Here is a 24,263-nt window from a genome sequence, read left to right on the forward strand (position 1 = left end):
TGATATAGCTTTCATAAATTGAAGATTTCATAAATCGAAGTTTTATCGAATATGCACAACATAATACAGCTTAACTTGACTTATGGTCTCAGAAAAATTACTTTTGACACATAAATGGAAGGTCCAGGAAATTGACCATTAAGAGTAAGGATGTTTTTCTGCAAAAATAGAAACACATTGTTATTAAAATAATAATATAATTATTTCTATGAAATGAATAAATGTAAAAAATGGCTTCTGGATAATTTCTTCTTAAATTTGTCTTGGCTATGCTAGCTACAAAATTCTAAATGTCGCCAAGAAAATGTATAGAAATTTTGTCTTGAAAGTAGCTGTACTTTTAAGCACTGTATGCTATCAGAAATATTTTTGAGATAGAAGGGGACTTCCACTTCATGAAACACCTTCAAACGCTTCAAAAGTAAATAAACTTATTCCAGGTATATATTCGGATACCGTGGGATCGTTTCTTGTCCACCTCAAACGAAGGAATATCATATAAAAAATATCATATTAAGCTGAATTGATTGCAATATTTTGTGTTCAGCGTATATAAATGTTATGCTTATCCTACACATGCCATAATATATAAAGCAATAAGGTTCTTTCACTTTCTTCTTACGTGTATTTCATTTAGAGTAACATTTAAATTTCAATTACTTTTCCTTAACTTTCACATCTCGGTTACTACTTGATGTAAAGATGCTAACTTTCAACTTATTTCGAGTATAGCATTCGACGCACATTTATCTCTTAAAAGATTAATCATTTTTAGCTTTTGATTTCAAATGAAACAATAGGTGATTCTTTCTTTAAGTTAGACTTTTTGAGGCGTTCGTGTTATGAATAGCAATCAAATCCGTTCACGATAACTTTAGAAAAAAATTTCAAATAGTCTTTAATTAATCACCTATATATTTAATGCATGAAATTTATCGAATTAATATTTGGTTTGGAGGCGGAAAAAATTTTCGATGTGAATAATTTTGAAAATATACAACATTAAATAAAAATGCTTCACTAAATGAAAAAAATTAGATAGAATTGTTTTGAAGTCTTTAATAAACAGAGTATTATCACCGAAAAAAAGAGAGGCCATCAAATATTATTTGGCCTACTTCAGTATAAAAGTAACAGAAAAGTTTCTAAGACTGCGAGAATTACAGAATGACAGAGACAAGTAAATATTTTATAGACATGTGGCCTGCGACAGATTTGCTACAGACCTTCAGTTTGTAAAACGGCGCAGTACTTCATAAACTCAATGTAATGACGTAAGCTATCGCAGGTGGTTGAGCGGCTAATGAAGTACAATCTGATGAATAACCCTTTGAAATGTTTTGCAGCAACAAATTGAAACTTTTAATCGAAGAAACTAATAAGATTTTCATCTTTTGAAAGAAATCATAAAGAATTTGACTAAGCAAGCTGTTCAGTACATCAGAATGTAATAACATAAAAAGTAACTAAAGGGGTTTAATTAGCCTTTTTCTATTTAGATATCTAGTTAAATATAAATAAAGGTATTTTTGTGTTTCTAATGTGTGTTCTGTTCTTAGGAACTTGGGCCTTGGACTGCAGAATTAACAATCATTTTGCTGGAGGTATGAGAGCCATTTATCATGTAGATGACTGCCATGGTTCTAAGAATTTCCCTCAGAGAGATTTGTTTTATGAACCGAAGAAAGTTCGAGAATACTTCATTGCAGCCATAGAAGTCGAATGGGACTATGCACCAATCAACAGGCATATCGTAGATGGATCTGACCTTCTAAAGAATGAGTAAGTCAAACATTTATATGTACATTTTTACATTTTTAATGCACAAAAGAATTTTTTATTAAAGCTTACATAAAAAGTTACCCTTTCGCATAAAATATTTGATGGTATGCCAGCCAGATTTGGTTTAAATCTTGCAAATTTTGATATTTTTCCTCACGGCCATATTTCCTGTTACACAGATGAAATTTCTGAAATATTTTATGTAAAAGAAGAACAATAGAATAAGGAATTAAAACATCCTTCGCAGAGCAGAAGATAAAAATTTTCGTTTCATATGATTTTTCTAAATTTTTGCATGTGGCTCAAATTTTGGTCGCCTGACAATCTTAGGAAAGCCATGCAATCTTTCGGGAACATGTGATGATATTTTCAATGACGTTGTTTTCAAGCTGTTATTACATAAAAATAAAATAAGTGAACACGGGGCTGATAAACATATTTTATTTGTTGAAAAATAATGCTATCAATTCAGATGTTCTTAGGCAAATGTTGAAATGTTACACTGTTCTATACAATTTGAAGGTGTTTTCGTACATCTTAGTAAGAGGAGTTTCTCTTCCCCAAAATACTCTTCTTGAAATTCGACAATATTTAGTAGATTATAATATTAATTATTCTTGTATATATTTGGTAGTCTTTAATCTAATCATGTATTTTGATTTTATATTTAATGTTTTTATAAAACTTAAATATACATTTTTGCTCTTATAGGGAGAGTCGAACTTTTGTGGCTAATGGACCAAATCGCATTGGTCGCATCTACAAAAAAGCTGTCTTTAGAGAATTCACTGATGCCTCTTTTACGCATATGAAACCGAGAGGCAGAGATGATATGCATTTAGAGATCCTGGGACCTTTTATCAGGGCAGAAGTCGGAGACCTCATAAGAGTTGTCTTTAAAAACATGGCCAGCCGCCCTTACAACATTCATCCTCACGGTGTCCTTTTGGAGAAGTTCGAAGGATTTGATGATTTAGTTGAAGAGGACGAAGAACCAGTTGCTCCAGGCGATACTCACATTTACGAGTGGCCAGTTCCTGAGAGAGCAGGTCCAGGCAGAAATGGATTTAATTGTTCATCTTGGGCATATTATTCCGCAGTAGATGTGGTAAAAGATACTAACTCTGGTCTTATAGGACCACTGATTACATGCAAACCTGGCACATTGACTAGCAAAGGTAGGGCAAATTGTAAATTTTTGAAGCTCTTTATCATTGAATCATATCATTTATCTTATCTTAATCATTTTGTGTAATAACCTAAGCTTTTTAAAAAAATAGAAGTTTTTCTTTATATTAAAAAGCAAAGTTACCTTTAAGATTTAGGTTAGTTATTATTGTACAAATTAAGATACTTATTTACTCCCAGCTTAAGATCACTTATTTTGATTATTCTTAATTCACAATTTTATATTTATTCACTTAGATTAATTTATTTTGATTATTAACTTTCCTTTCATACTGCAGCCGAAATTTTTTAAAACCATGATCTTTATTAAAAATATTATTTTTAGGACGTCGAAGAGATATGGATCACGAATTTGCTGTTTTGTTCACCATTTTCGATGAAAATCGCAGTTGGTATATAAAGGAAAATACTTACAGGTATACCACTAGTCCTGAAACTGTTAATCCATTGGATCCTGGCTTCATTTTAAGCAACAGGATGCACGGTAAGCACGATGATGTTATGATACAGTTATGTTTATTATCTGTATATATGTAATATTTATCGATATTGTTCAACTTCAAAATAAAACCCTAGCAAGTCGAGATAAAGCGTTCAAAATACCCTATAAGTTTCTGAAACTAAGTACGTATTCTTTACATACATTTATGTATAACGTATTTTACTTATGGGGAACTTGAGAATTATACTTTCAAAATTTTCATAGAAAATTGTAACTAAAATTTTCCATTCAGTGCATCTTACGCATATAACAATAATATTTATATCCCTTGATGATGATAATACTTAAAAATCATGCGTTAAATAAATTTATTTTAAAATGTGTTTCGTAATAATAACGAATGATTAAAATATTAACTATTAGAAAGTTAATTTTAAATTTTATGAAGCAATTAAAAATAAATCTATAAATTTGCTCATCGTCTGCTCAGTGAAGCCAAGCAATTTATGCTGTATTTCAGCAAAGGCCATATAAACATTCTTTGCTCTGTCGAAAATACTCAGGTTTGATAGATGTAAGGCGTATCGAAACCATCTGGGGGCTTCTAGAAAACTAGTTTTCCTCAGAGTATAATCTCAAATATCTAGAACCGCTTTTGAGGCATAGAAAAGTCATCTTATAAGTCATGTTTATCCGAAAGTTACTACAGCATCTGAAGACAATTATTTTTCATTGCTGACACGAAAACAAAAATTTGCGCAACTGTTAAACGGTTGACTTGGGACTTCTTAACAGCACTGGTACTCTAATAAGCAAACCTACTGCGACTGAATATTTCACGAATAATAACCTTTAGGCGAGAGGACTATTGATTTTGCACCCATCCCACTTTCTCAGTCTTTCATAAGAATTTACAAAGTATATAAGATGATATCGGTATTTAAGCCAAATCGGCTTTTAAGACAGCTTGGCGTTTACGCCAATACATCAGTAAAGCCAAGACGAATGTAGACTAGTTATATTCCCGTAACGAATTTCAGTTTAAGTAGTGATTATGAAAGTACTTTTATATGGAGAGAGCCTAGTTAACGTAGTCTTTTATTACAAATGTTATATGCCGATACCATGAAATGTTACATACCGATGAAAGACTCGGTTTTTATAGGGACGGTTTGCTTATTTGAGGAGAACCACAAGATACGGCAGCACAAAGCTTCATAGCTATGGCTCATGTCCTGTAATAGAACTGAGGTGATATAAAATGAAGTTCTGCACGGTCATGTAAGGCTTTTGAGGAATGATGTGGGTTGAGAATTTTTTTTTTTTTTTTTTTTTTTTTTTTTTTCTGTTTGGATGGCAGTGCTGTATTTCATCGACTTACTTCGGTGGCTGAACACCTTAAAACTTAGGATATCATTCCAATGCATTGAATACGGTACTCGCTTAACTTGTCTAAGGAACTAAATAAGAATTTACGCTATGCTTCCAGAAGCTCAAATAACTGCTCTTAGAAGAATAATGTTTAATACTTCTGGTCTTAAAAAATAGTATGGAAAGCTACAGTGAAATGCATATTTTATCATCTACGATTTCTACATGTTCTTTTACCCAAAGTCAGGAATTATTTTCATTTTAATGATTTCTTTGTTTGTTCTAAAATGAACTACTTTAAAGACAATACTTTGATCTTCTGTTTAAAACAATTACATCAGTTATTTTAGTTGCTTTATTTATGAAAGTATTAGTTGATTGGTGTAAATCACTTTTTCTTTTGCCTTAAAATAAATCCATAAATCATCCAGGACATTATATTTCTTTGAAATATCCTATTACATTAGGGTCTTGAGGTATGCTGCATTATTCTCTAAACCACAGATAGCTAATTTTTGTACATCCGAAATTCAATAAAATTTTGCATTTTTCTTCATTAACCTTCACAATATTCCTTTCACTCAATATTCAGCCACCCAGACGGCATTGTGATCAGTGACTCTGACTGCAGTACAGAATATTCGAATCCCGAAGAAGGCATGGATGTTTGTAAATGTTTTTGCCGCATGGGAGCACCCTAAATATCTGGAGAGCCAAAAGTCTTCTCGTGTGCTTGATAACAGCGGAGAGGGTGAGAGACACGGAACGCCCCCCCCCCACAGATTGCACTTCCTCAAAATTGGGGTGGAAAGTAGAAGTCTAATCTCTTTGATGCTCTGGCAACAATTCTTCCATAAAATATGGACTCAAAAACAACAATTAAATATTCAGAAATATATTCTGAAATAGTAAATATGGGTTGTTTTAAAGGAGTTGTCTCAACTATTTTGAGTTATCTTTGTAAATAACTCTGCAGATAAATCTGTCTGGAAACCATACGAAAACTAGCACATACATAAAAACTCAAAATGTTATTTAGAATGCATTTATCAGCAAAATATTTATAACCTTAAATTCTAAGTCCTTAGATTGAAATCTAAGAAAAATTTGGACGCGAATGAAAAGCAAGAATCACTTTTAGGGATTGAATTGCTTTTTATAATATTCTTAACCCCATAATTGCCCGTAAATATATAAACTATACTCACAGAACGTTCAAGGTCACTAAATAATAAATTTAAATTTTGTTAACTGTAGAGTGGAGCAGAAAAGTATTTCATGAGTGGATAGTAGGCCATCTCTTATGTAAATAATTGTGATTTTGTCTGATCTTGTGCTACCTAAATTATTTTGTATGCATTACTAAAACATGTTTATGAAATTTCTGACACAATCTTGAATGAGATTTGTAAGATTATTTTTTCTCTTACATAAACAGCTGTCAATGGGAAATTGTACGGATCCTTGGATGGATTAGTAGCAAAGAGAAATACACTAGCTGCATGGTATCTCATTGGAATGGGTACCGAAGTAGACATGCACACTGCCCATTTCCACGGTCAAACATTCCTCAGGCGGACGGACAGCACCAGACGAGCTGATGTCGTGTACCTTTTCCCCGGAGTCTTCGAAACTGTAGAAATGATTATGGACAATCCTGGCACATGGTTCCTTCACTGTCACGTGGACGATCACATGCGGGCCGGCATGGCTGTCACATACACAGTAGAACGCTGATATAAATAGCCTTTTACCTAATATGTGTTGTACAGAATGAACAAACAAAAGACTTGTAATTTTATTAGAGATGCTAAGTTATAATGTAGTTATTTTTATAAAAATGAGTATGAAACAGGAATATTTTTGTAATGGTTTGTGTTTCAGAAAAACAGCCATTGGAGCATCATTTTGTAACGATATGTTTTTCGTAAGAGATGTTATTGGTAAACAACTAATCCAACGTCTTTCAGTCAGCCATAGCAGATGAAGCCATGTGTTGATTTTTTAATACTGTCTGCATCTTTGACCTTTTCCCTTTAACACCCTGGTTAAATTTTTTATAATTTCTGCATAACTGTTTATTTAATAAGTATCTTGATATCAATTTCACGTTTTCTTTAAACTGTGAACATTTAGCTGAACTTTTAAAGTCAATGCCAAACCTCACTGAATTGCCAAATTTAAGAGAGATGTTGGATTAGTGATCAAAAGTTGTTTACCATTAATTTTTTATGTTCTTTTATGATTTTTGTGGCCATATAAAGGTACAATTTTTACTTAAATGGCCCAGGGTGTCTTACAATGTTTGCTTCCTCTAGACAGAAAATAGATATCACACATTTGACATATTTGTAGATTATTTAGAGATAACTTTACAAATGATTTATTTCTCATCTGTTTAAATTATGTGAGATTACCAATCATACAGGTATATTAATATGGTTATAATCTATAAATTAATTTTAACATTAAAATTAAGTGATCTTAATATTCAATTAAGCATTTACATAAATATAATTTATGAATAAATATTTATAACTTTATTAAATCAGAAAATATAAATTCCAAAATGAGTTTTGTTCCTTTATTACGAAATCCAAAACACCTGTCCACCTGTCTGAATATTTTCTAAATCTGTCTATCAGGTGTATTTTTGCTATTTATGTACTATAACACAATTTCAACAGTAGGTTTTCCAAAAATTATGTAATATTGTTATTAAAAATCAATGATTGTTGATGAACTATTACTATCAAAAGAAGTGCATGAAATTAATAAGCATATTCAACTAAACTAATTCCTTGAAACATGTTAGTTTCCATAATAAAAGATAAGTGGCACACTATAGAGCTTTTTTGTATTTTAGAAAATCCGAAATACCTCAATTTTTATACACAATTAAGAGACTTCTATAATGCACTTTTACAAAGTGTACTATACAAATGTTAATCATGCACTTGTATAATATATATTTACAAAGATTACCCATTTCATATATTTACAAAATTTGAAACACATATCATTTCTTATATTTATTATTTTTATTGCTAATTATATTCATATTTTAGAACACTCATAGAAAACCACTGCCTGGTCACTTTTATCACGTTTAGCAGATTCAGCAATTTAATTGAAGGAGATAGTAAAAAAAATCTAAGCTCTTAAAATGTTTTCATTGTATTGTAAACAATTCCTACTTCTAGTTTTCTGAAATAAAAATGTATAGAATTTTAGTCAGGGATTTAAATTTGATCAAATCCCTCGTATGTGTTATAACTTTGTGTGACTTAATAATTTAACTCATTTTCTGCTAGTTATTGAGAGATCTTAATTTTTTTTATTGTCAAATTACTTTCAGTTTAATAAATTGTATAACAGAAGAAGTAAGGAAGCTTTCAAGAAATTTTTTAACAACTGTGTAATTTTAAAATTATATTTACAGAGAGTTCAATTTTAAATTTACTTTGATATGAAGAGATTAATAATTCAGTTTCTAAAAATCACTGTGCTCTACGCGTCCATGTATATACACATGGTTATATATGCATATACATATATATATATAGTAAATATAAACATATAAACCTAAAATGATTTTAATCTTTAAGACCAGTAACTGATTTGTGTTTAATTTCTTAGAAATAACTTAATTTTAAAAAGGTACTGATATTTTATCATTTATCAAAGTGCCAAAACTAAAATTATTTTGTGTTAAATTTCATAATCGTTTTAGGCAATAAGAAATTTTAAATATTTGATTATTAAATTAGGCATTGAACTGTGCGGTTATTTGGAAGGAACTTTCACACCTTGCAAAAAGTTAAAAGAAGGGAGGATATATGTTACCTATTTATTTTTTATTTAAGCGGAAGCCTTATCATGCACTGGGTGAAGGCAATCCATTCTAAAAAAATTATTTTTTTTTATCCGAAAATGGCTGTGGGGAAGACAATGCATTAGGAATATAAATAAAGTAGAGACTTCTACTGTGTTGAGATACAAAATATATGTTTATTTATATATTAACGAATTTGTTGCTGATGTATAAAAAAAATTACGTGCTTCGATTCTCAGAGTCCAGAGCTTAATTCCATTAATGGGCATTTAAGGGAAATCTAATACCAGCGTTTAAAATCTTATTCGCAAAGTTAATTCTCAACGAATTTTGAATTCCTGTGTTTGACACAAAATGCTCAATGCAAATAATGGACTTCTTGAGACTTGAAGCACTTATTTATATTAACTTTTTTTTGTATTTTGTAACATCAGATGTTATGTCTGACCAAAGGAAATGTAGTTAAACAAGTTAATAAATACTATTAAGTTACGAATCCGTATGGAGTGTTACTTATTTGATAACATACTATGTTACAAAAATCCCTTTACATTTCATGATATTCCCTGGTCTAGAAAATACAATGTAAACCTCAAGAATATATGAGTATTCTTCTGAAATATTAGCTTAGTAAATCTGCATTATGCCTAGATTAAAAACTGGACTAAGAATATACTACACAAAATTTTATTAATATTTCATATAAGAGTAAAACGGCCTCAATGTGTATTAGTTTAACAATAGTAAATAAAGGAAATTATGATCGAGAATAAGCAGGATTTACTATTAATTCTAAATTCTACTTTAATTTCCCATTAAAGTCTTGCAATTAATACTAAAGTCTACTTTTAAATTCGAACTAACTCGGATATTCATACTCATATGTATTAAAGAATACATGTTTTCTTTTAGTCAATACTTCAGATTTTGTTTGTAATTCCTGTAATTATTGATTTTTAAAGGTACTTATAAATTCCTCCGGTATCGTTATTACTTCCTTTTTTGTTCACATAACAATTCCTGGTAGCAGGATAATATAGCCATCATAGTCTTGCTTTTAAAATTTTGATTGTATTATTTTCTACAAACTGACTTATAATTTACGTTAATGCAGTCAGATCTTTATCAAGAAGTTCATCTTCAGAATAACTATCTTCGTGTCGCATATCGCAATCTTAGTCTGAGAATTCCTGAGAGTCATCTCTGATTACTGTTCACCATATTTAAATCACCATATTTAACCTGCAGACTTATGCATTTCAGATTACAATATTACTTAGATTGACAATTTTGTCAACAATGGGTCAATCACAATTTCATTTATTTAAAATCCCTATATAACAGTGTTTATCAAATTAGAGCTAAGCTAAGCATTTCTACATGTAAGATCTGTCAAAATTATACTGGGAAGATAGGATAAAAATATGTAGACAGGATACTGAGAATTCGCATATACAGGGTAATTCTAAATTACTTTTACAAATTAAGAAGGGTGCTAGTACTCATCCAGGTAAGCAATAATTACCATAGAAGATGGGGTCGCTCAACAAGTGAGTGCTTAACTGCAGTCGGTTAACTTCACGATCTTTCAAATTAAAAATAAGTTTTTAATTTGAAAAAATTAAAAATAAGTTACAAAAATTAAAAATAATTACAGAAAATTAAAAATAAGTTTACAAAAGCTGCGTGAAATAAATTAGTTAACATAATTTGCAAAGTAATGTGAATGTAACAGTAATTGCTTAACTTTCTTCTGTTTCAAATTTATGTCCCAAATTTCCTTTAACTTTGTGTAAAAGTTTACTGCTTGTGCCATGTACAATTATACTGTTGCGTCGGAATAGACTGAACGCACACAGAATTGATGACAGCTTGATAAAAATTATTTTACCAAAAGAAACACTTCATAGCTGTGGAACTTTCCACAAAAATACTCGTAGTGCTCTTCAAAGTATTACAGAGCGGAATCAGTAGTTACACATCAAACTACTAAGAACATTAAACACAACGCTCTGAAAACTCAGAGCAACGTAGTCGCCCTGAACTAACAATTGAGAGTAAGACTTATGCTGTCTCCGGACTTATATAGTTTTTACACGGTCGCCAAGAAGTCTCTAATACTTTTCGAAATTACTGGAAGGCACATACGGTTAAAGTTACATATAAAGGCCGGATGCGGTTACAGTTGCATAGAGTGATCAGTTACATTTATTCAATTATAATACCCATTACAGTTATACAGTGACCGGACCAAAAGATCGCCATATGGTCGACAAGCTTGGCGACTTTTAGTGATTTTTCTCCAGATTTGGCTACAAAAAATAGTCGCCAAAACAATAGCCAGCTTGGCGCTATTTCTCCAAACTAGCGAGATAGTAATCAATTTGCCCCTTAATTCTTACTTTTCCAGAAAAGCATCCCCTCTTTAGATTTTCATGTTACATTATACAAAATATATATATATATATATAATTTCACATATACTTTCACAAAAATTATTGATAAGATACAAAATTCGTAATAAGTACGTAAATAAGATACAAAATTCGTAATAATACTTTTCATTATTCTCCTTATTATAAAAAAGAAATTAAAACAAACTTTCATCGATTTAACTCTCTATTACGTTTCTAACCGTAGTAATATACAAGTTAAATAAATATTTAAGGCGAAAATACCAGTACTTATTTAAAGCGAAAATACCGGTGTCTTCCCGTCGACCAAAGTTTCTGACATTCAACTAAATTTGCTCCAGTCATGCAGGTCGAACTTTGAAGGAATAGATGACTCTTACCTAATTAGATAAGTACAGATTACTCTTTATTTAGATACCTAATGAACAAATACAAACTGGGGATGCAATATATAACCCTCTTAAATAAATATAAGCACAAGAGTTGAGATTATTTGACAAATAAATCCATTAAAACTTGCGTCAGTTATCCCAGCGGTGAAAAATCCTTAGTGATATTTGAAACAACAACAAAAAACAAAACAACAAAAAAAAAAAAAAACAGTCATTTTCTACGTGAAGTCTGCGCCACATAAATTTACTTAAATGCGGATTCAAGTGGTCGGGTCGTGTTGGTTTGACGAATTAAAGAATCTTCCAATTTTTTTAGTACGAGCACCATTATCGGGCTCTATAAAATTACATCGGTGATTAAAGTTAAAATATTCATAGCCTACCGCTCTTAAGTCATCAGTTTTATAAGCTTTCCAAGAATTCCCCAAAAAACGTAGATAAAAAACGACATATGTTCTATTAACCTACCTACAGAACTATTACATAACTGTAGTAATATATAATTACTCCTACTACTGATTTACTGCCAGTTTAGTATTGCCATCTCTATTACCTAACTTGAACATAGAAATTTCCCTGAAACATTTGTTATTCAAGAAGCATTACAAGAAGTCTCCACAAATCATTTTTTCATCATAATTGCTTTTTATTCGAGCAATAATTGGTTTGATTTCAACTCTTCATTATTTTCTTACATGTATACAAAACAGCTAGTTTGTAGAAGAAAGATATTTGCTCTCATTATACTAAAGAACCCTTATAAACTTTCTTTTAGAAAACGTTTTTAAAAATTTTGCAAATTCTCAAATATCTGCTTCCAGTCCTGTTCATCAAAATTTTTGCATAATTATTTTAAATGGCGAATTTATTAGGTACATACTTAATATCTGAAATTACAGTTTGTGACATTTTAATTCCTGGATTAACCATCACATATTGTCGTTCATGACGTAATTATTCAGGATCACGAGAACGTTCATATTTTAACATATCTGAACTAACAGGCACATACATTTCGAGGAGTTAGAAGTAGGTTAGTTATTAAGTAAATAACAGATATCTATATGCATATTTCGGTTAAGAAATCAACAATCGCAATTTAAGTGTGAAGAAGTGGCAATCAGAATTTAAGTGTAAGAAACAGTGTATTAAGTTCTGGATGAAAAGGCTCTGTTGAGACGTTAGAACTGTTAAATGTGGCTAAAGTTAAAGACAGCATGAGAACATGAGACAGCATGAGAAGTCAAAGAAAAATTAATGTGTAAATGAAAGAAACAAAATCGCCATTACTTTTTTTTAAGTTTTGCACCGCATGAAAAGTTTTCATAATTTTTTAAGTTTCAATTATCGTTAGTTGCTTAATGATTAACTGAACATGACAGAATTATTTAAAGTAAATATCAGACTTAAAATGCAATTTTTAATTACCTGTATATTTGAATTACAAAGTGTATCGAAAACAAATATCTTGTAGGGACCAAATTTTAAATTTCAGATAGAAAATAAATAAAACTTTTAATTTTTTTCTTTGTGTATTATTATTAAGGTACGTTTTGCTAAATATTTAGCAAGAGAGATTTTAAATTTATTAAAAATATATTTTATTTTGTTAAAATAAAGAAATTTTGGCCCGTCAGCTATTTCCCGAGCGAGCATTCGGCCAGCATGCCATTTCGGTTTGAGACCATTGGTATAATTTGATCGAATATGAACCAAAGCAAACAGTAGAGACCAACAGTGATAGAGGCTAATATAAATAGCGTGTGAGTTATAGTGTGCAAGATGCAGTTTGATTAATGATGTGCAAGTTTAACAAAGCTAATTGTAAGACTGATAGCTGAAGAATTAATTACAAATTAATCTAAAAACCGTTACACTAACTTTAGCTTGTATAATCATTAGGTTATTTTGAAGCTGGAGACATGGAAAATGTTCAATGCCTTTGCCGGGACACGAACCTGGACTTCTCGAATACGCGCCGAATGTGCTACCGTTCCACCACGAAGGCATGCTGAAAGGAAGGAAATAAAACCTTATAAACTGAATAACTGCGCGTGGAAAAGAAGATTTCTAAGAATATTACTTCTCTCACTCGCTGTTATAGAGTATTACTTGTAAGATATTTTACTAGTAAAAATTTTACTAGTAAAAAATACAGTCACTCAAATAGATCATCCTGCTGTTTCATTTGAATTAATTCCCTATGATTTCTAACTAATTCTGAAACTAAAAGCTGAGCGGAAAGGATGAAGATTTTTCTAATAACTGATATACAACAGAAGGCGAAATAGTACTCAACAGCTTTCCATAAAATGATAATTTTGCCTTAACGTCATTCTAACATTCCGCACACACATTTTTAAAACTCAATTTCCATACATTGTAAGTTTGTTTTCAAGTGCAAAAAAGCAGACGTCTTCATGGCTGCTGCACTGCAAAACCCACTGTATAATTTTATTCCAAACACATGGAATAAAAAAGCTGCATTGTAAATAATTGTAAATATGTAAATAATTGTAAAATGTGCATTGTAAATATAATCGGTAGACGACACTAAAAATTTATAAGCTAGTAATAAAGTTTAATAAACATATTTATTGCTTTTGTTTTATATTTCTTGTTATTTATTGCGTTAATTATTAAATATTTAGAAGCGGCTGAAAGAAAAGACTGTGGTTTATTACTGCACCGTAATACACTGGGTTAGGTTTATGCTACTTCTCATGAGTTTACGAGTATATTAAAACTGTCCCAATTTTATATCCTTTTTTTTTCTGTTCTATAGAATACACCATAAAAACTCGTGTATTTTTACGTAGCTCTTATGCTGCAATAGATACTGTGAAAATACTATGATGCACACATCATTTAAAATGTGAGGGAACATGGGGCAAATTAGCATGCGAAAAACATAAACAATATCATATGTGGAGCTTGAGAATGAATGTGAGTAGTCGGCAAACTAGGTGACCTCCGCACTACAACGGCTGTAATAATACGAATTAAAATAATTGGAATTATTATGAAGAGCAATAACATCACCAGCCTTTCTCTTTAAAAATATTCAACTAAAAATAGTGTGGCATATAATTTAAATTTGCGTGTTAAACCTAAAATTATGCTTTAATGGATATTTAGCGGGAAAAGTAAATGACGTTTTTGGCCGAAAAGAATAAAAGATATATGCATGTAGTTTATTTAACAGAAAATTCCCCAGTGAAGGAATGTTTTCTACTCTAGATTCCATATAAATTAGCATTCACATCTGGGAGAGGAGTGAATTCAACATGACGCACTTGTCTTTCGTAACAATTTTTTACACACGCAACTATCAAAAAGATTTAATCAATCCTCAATAAATTAAGGATTTAAATGATCGCGTAACATAATTTAATGTCATTCATTAGTAACCTCTTTCTTTTCATTTCTGTACCAGTGGAAAATTCGGCGATTAATCTGGGACTTGTTGGTGTTTAATCCTCTTTGCAAAATCCTCACCTTACAAAACTCTTGGAGGTCAGATCATATATTCGTAGCACACTTTCCCTTACCCAATATCTAAGCTCTCTTCAATAAACTAGAAACCAACCCTGTCAGATTCTCTTTGTACATTTTGACACCGTTCCTGAAAGTTCTTTAAAACATTTCCAGAGCTCATTTGCTGCTGAGAAGTTGCTTGCTCTTTTCCTTTTTGACATTAGTGGTGGTTGTGTGATTGAGTTCATATGTTTAACTCTTGAGGCGTTTAAAGACATTGCATATATTTTGCTCTCGGACTTCGCCAAAACTTTGCCCGTGCATGACAATGCATGGCATACAACTGAGACTTTATCATTTGTCCAAGTATGTTTTTATGGTATGTTTCTTTGCATGTCTTGTGGAAACTCAAAGGATACCTGAAGAAGATCGTCCAACGAGGATTATTTACATAGGAGCTGTTGAAGTTGATTGGGATTATGCTCCAGAAGGAAATTTACTTGGACCTGGAGCAGATGAGTAAGTTTCGTCTTTCTGTTTATTAAACGAAATTCAAGAAATAATTTTTTCTTTAAATATAAAATCAACTTATTTTCTTGCAAATTTCAAAACGAAAGACTTTCTTCGAATTATTTTCTTTCTTACAATGACCTCATGTTTAAAGTATCTTTTAACAAAATACTTGCTACTACCAATTCTTCACGTATTTTAAAAGTTTGATTTCTGCAAAAAAAACTACTAAAATGGCAGCTTCTTTCCCATGCCTGAAAACTTTTAACATTAATACAGCCATAAAATAATTTATAAGTCAATACACGCATAAATTCAGCCGCTAAGAAAGATGTTCGCTAATTTTGTTTCAAATTACGTTATTATTTATAGCTGTCGCAGTTTTGACCTAAAACTAAAATGATACTGCTCATTAAGTACTTAAAAACTAATCAAAATATATTGAGATATTGAAGCTACGTTTAAAACACCCTAAAATATTTTTAAAAAATCCTTCTTATGTTCTTACGAAGACAACAATAATTTCGCCGTAATTAACAGAATAATGCAGCTTTGCCTGATTACTAAAAAAGTTATCTTAGAATCGTTTAAGTTTACGAATGTTTTGTGTCAAAATTACTTTTCGTGTACACTCTAAATGTACAATGGAAAAAATATGTAATATTTTCTTTTAAATAATTATGAATAATGCTCATAATTCCAAATATGTCTAAAATGTAGAGGGACCAAAAAAGCTTTAAAAACTGTGTTTTAACAATTCCATTTCGATTAAAACAGACCAAATAATGATGCACTGGCAAAAATATGTTTCATAGTCTTCTGTGGGTCTCATATGAATATAATACATATTTTTGTGTTTATTTTCGTCACGATACAGAAGATAACGCATTATTTTATGCTTCTTAGATGATATAGGTACTTTTTTATTCTTTTGTATTGCTTCGCTTTGGAATGCTCGAAGTTTCCTCGCCGCTATACTTTTTATCATGGCATTCTGCCCTGTTATGTTTTGGAACCGCGATGTTTTATCTAGTCCTTTTCAGTCACGCTATTTTATATAATGCTATATTTCTCGCACTTCATCTTCCCACAATGCTTCCGTGAGCGATATTTTTTCCCTCTATGTTTTTGCGGACAACCTTAGCAAGTATCTTGATGCCCAGAAAGTATCACGGGCATCTAGAGAATGCCTCTGTCAGTTATCTTCTAACTGAAGACGTGGGTTCTGTTTAATATCACATAGAAGAAACTTATCAGAAACGTAGAAGTGATACCTCACTATACTCCCGAATATACAGCCATATATGTTGAATATATGACCTACTGAATCAGAACTAAATATTCTTAATTTCTGGTCACTAAACTGTTATAAATATGCAAAAGTATTTATTCATACCTGTTTGTTTTCATATCAGCTTTCATACAGTCCGCTCTTAAGATTATTTTCATTTCGAACATGTTCGAAATGAAAATAATCTTAAAAGCGCTTTCTCTTCCAACAGCGGCAATCTGCTTTCTCTTCTAACAGCTGTGGCGCTTTCTCTTCTAACAACTGTAATCTGCTTTCTCTTTCAACAGCTGTGGCGTTTTCTCTTCCAACAGCTGTAATCTGCTTTCACTTTGAACAGCTGTGGCGCTTTCTCTTCCAACAGCTGTAATCTGCTTTTCAAATTCTGACTTGATTAACATAAAATATAAATCTTTTTGTTAAATGTGACATAAATATGCAGAATAGATGACAGTACGCGCCGCTTTTATTTCAAAATGCAAATTTCCAAGTTGTAGGGTGAACCTGGCAGTAGTCTTTACTAAAGGAGATACACCAAATGGAATATAAATGAGTGCGCAACTTCCTTGACGAAAATTAGGATAGTTATCAGATATAATTCTGCAGTGAAGTAACATTAAAGAAAATATTCAGTTACAAATTACCTATCATCTTTTTATATTTACTACAAAACAGTATGCAGAAATTCAGTAACGCGCAATAGGTACCAGTTACACATCATTAGATATAAATCAATTGTTGAAAGTATGTCTTTAACCGAAGCATGGCTATAAACAAATTTTCATATATCTGATGATTTTTATCATATGCGATGATATTTTTATCATATGCATGTAAGCTAAAAAATGAAACTCAAAATTACTAACTTTAGTTTAGCTACGTCCCCTTCCTACAACCTCAACTGCATCACTGGGAAAAACTAACCCGCATTATGTCGTCTGCAATGCCGTAAAACTCTTGTCCAGTAGCATTCCAAAGTTTAAACCAAGGATTCAAATTTTTTAAAAAAACTTTCTGCTGAAATACATAGCCTCTTTTGCCACTTTTGCCCTGCTAGCGTATCTCATTGTTTCGCTGTACCTTCCATCTAGTGGCTTGAAATGTAGTGAGTTGTAAATAAAATGTAGGGTGCTTCTCACACTCATAGTGATGTGTAAACCAAGGTATGTTCTAAAAAATTATTTTAAAACGACACATAAGGAAAAGAAAACAGATATACATCATTCACACATCTACTCCAGTCAAGTATCTCTGTGCGTTGATAATATTCATTATTTTCCTGGAATAAAGCAGAATTTTTCTATATTCCTTAACATCTTTTGGAAATTCGATTTTCATTTTATCTCTAATACTAGCAGTCAGGCCACAGTTTCAACGAAGGAACATTATCACCTCTTACTCTACATAACCGGCATAGATTGTTTTCCTGCAAGGCAAATCTATTCAAATACATGGGAAAACGCCCGTGTCCCGTCAAAACCTGATTCAAATATATATCAGTATAGCAATTTCTTCCTTTTATAAATCTGTATAGTACACATATAATTTTTCTTTTTCTCAGAGCCCTGTTTTTCCATTTTTCATTTATACTAATGTATAAAATTCCAATAGTGTTTCTTCCAGAGTCCTGCAGTTTAATTTCATTACGCCAAGTGTGACTCTTTTGCCAGTGCATCAGCCCTCTCATTACCATGGAAACCTACATGTGCCTTAATTCAATGTACACTACACAAAAAAAAGGGACAGTTCTATATCTCCCGTTCTGCTGGGCCGATTGACGAAAATCAACTTGCGTTTTCCATGTCTCGAAAGCGCGACTTAGATTATATATAGCATTAGATTTATATATAGCATTGTTCTAACATAGGTATTTTGACACAAAATCGGACTTTTTCTGAAATGAGATACCATTTTTTTTTTTTTTTTTTTTTTTTTTTTTTTTTTTTTTTCATATTTCAATTCTACCACTCAAATTGCGCCAAACTACGAAGTTTTGCAAAAATCGCACGAGTAGTTTTTAAAAAATTAGCTCTCAAAATTTTAGCTTCTCAGTGTTAATTGAGTTTGGTATATATTTACTAATCTCTCTTTTTTTTATTAAACGTATTTGATTCTTCCTTTCACATTTCGAATTTTAGGTTCATTCCAAATAAAATTCATCCATTTTTTATGATTTATTTTTAAAATTTGTATTTTTAAATAATTTTTATAAATTTTTCAAAAAATTTTTTGAATTATAATCTATAAAATTTTTACCATCATCTTAAAGTAGACGTATTTCTAAACGTGCCTGCAAAAAATTACACTTTTTTACTCAAAATTCCCGAAGATATACGTGAATTTATATTTTGGCTCGTTTTGAAATTTGGCATATTTGTTGAAAAGCGATAAAACGTCAAATGTGGTTTAGACACTTTGCTAACATTACTTGGAAGTAGAAACGAAGTGATTTTTTTCCTCATGCACAATGTAAAATAGTAAATTTTTCCGCTCCGGCAAAATGGAAGGAAAATTGGCTGCCACTTATAAAGAAGTTCGCCAAGTGAATTATTCTTGGGGCAAACTGAAAAAATTTCGCCAAGATAAATTTTTGAATTTCTCCGTAAATTTCTCCCGAAATTTTATAAAATTTAATATCTAGGCTTAATTTGAGCTGTAGAATCGAAATATGGAAAGAAATTGGTATGTTATTTCAGAAAAAGTCCGATTTTGTGTCAAAATACCTATGTTAGAACAATGTTATATATAAACCTAATATATATTTTAAGTCGCGCTTTCGAGACATGAAAAAAGCAATTTGAATTTTGTCAATCGGCCCAGTAGAATGGGAGATATAGAACTGTCCCCCCTTTTTTCCCCCGCAGTGTATCATAATATTATATTTTGTGCGCAGATTTCTATTTTCATTTTAATATTCACGATAAGTTTATTATCAAACTTAAGTCTAGAAGGTGATTGTAAGGCCGATAATACATCAGAAAATATATGGACACATTGACCACTAGATAACTTATTTTCGATCCAGGTCAAAGCCTCAGCCTGGTACACAGTATTCGTGAAATTTAATAAGAATTTTTTGTGGTCAATCTCAGTTCCGTAATAATACACTATAAATGCGCAACCAACATTTCCTTCTAAGCCAGAACCATCAGTATAAATATCATATTCATTTACAGTACATAATAATCGATTATAATGTAGTCTAAATTTATCTGCATTCGGAATCAATGCAAGACATTCTTCAAAAGCATCAATTTTTAATTCTATATTACCATGATGATTTAATTCTATTTACCATGATGTATTACTTGTTTTCATTAAAAACTTGTTATAGAAAAAGCCATATTTATATGAGAGGGGGCACACCGGCAAGCACACAAGCCACCTCCGTTGAAACGGTCCAGAAAGCGCGCGTAGCCGCAAGCATCTAGCCTCTCTGTATGGTATTTAATTTCTGTCTAATTCTCGCAAGTTCCCTCGCCCTGTTGATTGGGTATAGAAGGTTATATACCGGAAGATATGCGTCGCAATATGAGCGGAGAAAAGAAAGGTCTATTAAATCTACACAGGCCCAAGGGGGCCTGCAATAAATACGTTAGATTAAAGCTAAATAGAAATCTAATGTATACCCTAATTAGTGCTTTTGAGACGTAAAAAATCCAAATTGAATTTCTCCGATCCGTCGAACAAGAAAGTGTAAATATTGTCCCTGCCTCCTTTTTTCGCACTCAATATATATGGTATACCTATGCTCATACATAGGTATACCATAATACTTTTTATCGAATGGCGGGTATTTGCTTGTTCAGCATCGGCTACTCCTAAGGCCAGATGAGGTGGCCATTTTATTGCAGACGCACCTAATAGGCGACCACCGTTTCCTCCTATGAAAGGACAGTCAGTTACAACCATGGGACTTCTCCGGGATTCCATTCCGGAGAGGACCCTTCGGTACCGCAGTAGATTCCCGTAACCACTATACCGTCTGGGCGGCCCATTCATAATACTAGGAAGGCCTGCACTGATTTAATATGTTTATAAGCAAACTTCTTAGGAAGGCGCTTCTCGATAGTTTCATCTAAAGCAGTGGAATGAAAGAAATTATACATAGACAAGCTTATTAGAACTCTGACTGTACAGAACGTGTTAGGGACTATTTAAAAAAATGAAACCTCTTAATTTTATTTATACACATTTTTCTAGCGATAATAATTTACATTAATTACGCTTATTAATTCTAATATATTATAAGATCTGTAAAATATAATGCACGTCTCATAGTTGTGAATCACTTCAGCTGTATACTGAAATCTATCAATTTATTTTAAATTCTAATAGTTATTATCATTATTATAATTATATATACATTTTTAAAATAGTTCAATTATTTTAGAGATATAAATAATTGTACAAAAAATATTTAATTATTCATTTTCAGGTATAAGGATCTGTATTTATCACAAAGTTCAGATCCTTTAAAACTTGGCAAAGTGTATCGAAAAGCAGTACTACGAGAGTACACTGATGATACTTTCACAGTACAGAAACCCAGAGAGCCATGGATGGGTATTCTGGGTCCCATCCTTCAAGGAGAGGTCGGAGATATACTGAATATCGTTTTTTACAATATGGCTTCTCATCCAGTATCGATACATCCACATGGTGTTAGATATCAGAAAATTCACGAAGGTAATAACATTCTTTATATATATTCATGAAGGTAATAATATTTTATGGAATAACTTTCTTTATGTTTTTAGAAGCAGTTTTTATGAAATAGGTTTTTTAATTATACATCTCAGATTTTTGTATATGATTACATATAATGAAATTTAAAAAATTCAGCCGCGGAAAAAGAAAGATTGTTTAAGTATTATTAAGTATTCATTCGATACGCGTTAAGACAATGTTTACGTAAAATATGAAAATTAACGTTATGAAGCATCATCACACATATCGTAAATTTACGTTTGGAATTATCATCATATTGCAAGCGTTTTTTTTTTTAAAATTCCGTATTGTTTTCTTATGTTAAATTGAATAACAATGTGGTTTCAATGATGACAATGCATTCAAAATACAAATGCAAAAAATAATGTGCAAAATAAATGGAGGTCCTCCGCAAAATAGCTTGAATTATTTCCTGATAACCCCCATCGCAAGACTTAACTATTGCATGCCGAATATGCAGTTAATGCGTCTAATCTACAAATCATCATACTAACCGTAGCCTTCTTGAAATACATTCAGAAGGTTTATGTCACCTTAATGTAAATTCATAAACTTAAAATTTAAAACCTTAACTAAGTTAACTTAAAACCTTTATTATAATAAAGCTTTTGGATACCTCAAGAGGTGGCAAATGATAAGTAATATGCCTAATATATTAACAGTTGATTTTTAATTATTGCGCTTTCCTCTTGTTCTCAGCTTCCATGATATTAAATCGTCCAGTTCAGAAATTCACATAAACTGTAGTTACGTGCTCATGAAATTAAAGGTTTTTAAATAGCTCTGTCTCTTAATTTTAGTTTAGAGAAGATTGTTTTCGTTTCGGAGCATTGCTTGTTATTTCGAATTTGCCATAGCCATGCTGTCGCTGACTATGTTCTCTACCTATTGATAACTGAGGCTTGAATCTGTTATTCTACAGTTATAACAAGATTAAGAAACTTGTAAAAGAAGTTGTCGGCTTGAAATGCTCATATATCAGTACATGATGTTATAAAGCTTTATTGTATTCACAACTAATTTGTAAAACTATTGTGATACTATGAATGCACTTAACTTTCCTGATAGTCGTAACTTCCATGTGATAATAAGTACATTCATTTTAAAATGTTGTTCAGTTTTACTTTTTGGAAATATAAAATCATATGTATGTGTTTCAATTTTTAATAACCAATACGATTTTCGATATTATATATTAAATTGGGGTGAATAGATCAAAAAACAATTGACGGATTTGTCTGCTGCGAGTTTCTACAGAAAACATCACAAAACATGAATAGGTAATTTCTAGAAATATATATTCAGTTATCCGGGAAAATATCTTATCCGAAGTCGGCGAGTTTCCATTGTTGTCGGTTAAAATGGATTCTACTGTATATCGCAATTTATTTCCGTTCAATTTTTATTTCAGGAGCATTGTACGATGATAATACCACAGATGCAGAGAAAATTGATGACCGTGTACAACCTGGTTCTCGACATGTTTACCGTTGGTTAATGAATGAACACGATGCTCCTACAGACTCCGATCCTGACTGCTTGACATGGATGTACCATTCTCACAGACACGGCGAAACAGAGCTGCATGCTGGACTGCTTGGGCCATTACTTGTCTGCAAAAAAGGTCTGTATTCGCTTTTAATTCGTTTTCTATTAAAAGAACTTGTACTTTTGAAAATTACGGATAAATGTTGCAGAAATGAAAAAAAATTTAAATAGCGAAGCTTAAAATATCACTTATGTTTTATTCTTGTCGCTAAAATAGCACACTTGCTATTATCATCATTTATACAATATTTAAAGGCATGAGCAATGAAAGTGTATTGATTAATAGATATGATCATAGAATTGTTTGGCTTTATTAGTTGCTGCTTAGATAAAATTCTCACAAAGTAAATATTTCCCATTCAATATTCATAAATAGTTTCTAATGATTTTGATAGTCTATGGTAAGTGAAATATCATCTGAACATAATAAATTAAGAATCCGGGCAAAGTTACAGTGTAATTTCGTAGCACAGAATCTTTTTCCCTAAAGTTAGCGTTTAAAACAGTCTTCTCAAACTTGGTTCATCGCCAACTTTTATAAAAAAATCTGATGTGTACACCACAAGGCTTCCTTGTACAGAATATTAAACTATAAGCATTTTTCCTGCATTTAATTTAAACTTATTGAATTGAATTAAATTTACTTCATCAATAGCGCATAAATCACAATAGAATAAATGCACTCTTTAAAATTCACTATATTTATTTACCATAGCGAACTCTGGCGCTAGGTTCACTTAACAGCGTTACATCTCATGCATTTTAACTTAGAAAGCACAAACATTATAGCATCTGAAGAATTATTCAATCGTTGCCACATGTTCTATTCACATACTACAATGAATCTAAAACAATGTGTAAAAGAAATTAAACAGAAAAAGAAATATTTTTTCACAGATGATTCAGCGCCATTTACCTAATACGCATGCGCTACTTATTCATTCTGTGTTACTCTTTAACATTCTGGCTACAATATTTGCTGATACACTTATTCCTTCGAATTTCATTGCAGATATATCTCTCATTCAATTAATTCAGTTCTTACTTCGCGGCAAGGCAAAAATAGATAAAACCTCAAAATACTTTCATTAAAAATTGAAAAATATAGAAAAAAAATAAAATACCAAATACAGTTAAAAGCAATCGAAAAAAAAAATTTTTTTATTATTAAAATTGGAGTTTCTACGCAAAAGCAAACAATTCGGCCAACGGCAACAAGGCAGATTTTTTTGGTGCACAAAAATGATATTTTGATTTTGGTCCCAATCGGCAAAAAGACGCTGAA

At 31.4% G+C, this 24,263-nt stretch overlaps 2 protein-coding genes across 2 annotated transcripts in view; both read left to right on the top strand.

Moving 5' to 3' along the window:
- The window catches only part of LOC118190669 (hephaestin-like protein), a 122,697-nt gene extending 113,583 nt beyond the window's left edge, over nt 1–9,114 (top strand). Inside the window, exons 12-15 of the mRNA XM_035361429.2 lie at nt 1,560–1,782; nt 2,494–2,960; nt 3,296–3,454; nt 6,222–9,114. Of these exons, the coding sequence (XP_035217320.2) occupies nt 1,560–1,782; nt 2,494–2,960; nt 3,296–3,454; nt 6,222–6,520 (1,148 nt within the window). The 3' untranslated portion in view covers nt 6,521–9,114. The remainder of the gene's footprint in view (nt 1–1,559; nt 1,783–2,493; nt 2,961–3,295; nt 3,455–6,221) is intronic.
- Nucleotides 9,115–15,015: 5,901 nt separating this feature from the next.
- The window catches only part of LOC118190667 (hephaestin-like protein), a 51,788-nt gene continuing 42,540 nt past the window's right edge, over nt 15,016–24,263 (top strand). Inside the window, exons 1-3 of the mRNA XM_035361427.2 lie at nt 15,016–15,420; nt 21,138–21,388; nt 22,842–23,054. Coding sequence (XP_035217318.1) covers nt 15,224–15,420; nt 21,138–21,388; nt 22,842–23,054 — 661 coding nt within the window. The 5' untranslated portion in view covers nt 15,016–15,223. The remainder of the gene's footprint in view (nt 15,421–21,137; nt 21,389–22,841; nt 23,055–24,263) is intronic.

This window comes from Stegodyphus dumicola, chromosome 5 (assembly GCF_044657685.1).
Source record: "Stegodyphus dumicola isolate Sdum_Otavi_A_Nest chromosome 5, ASM4465768v1".
Taxonomy (NCBI): domain Eukaryota; kingdom Metazoa; phylum Arthropoda; class Arachnida; order Araneae; family Eresidae; genus Stegodyphus; species Stegodyphus dumicola.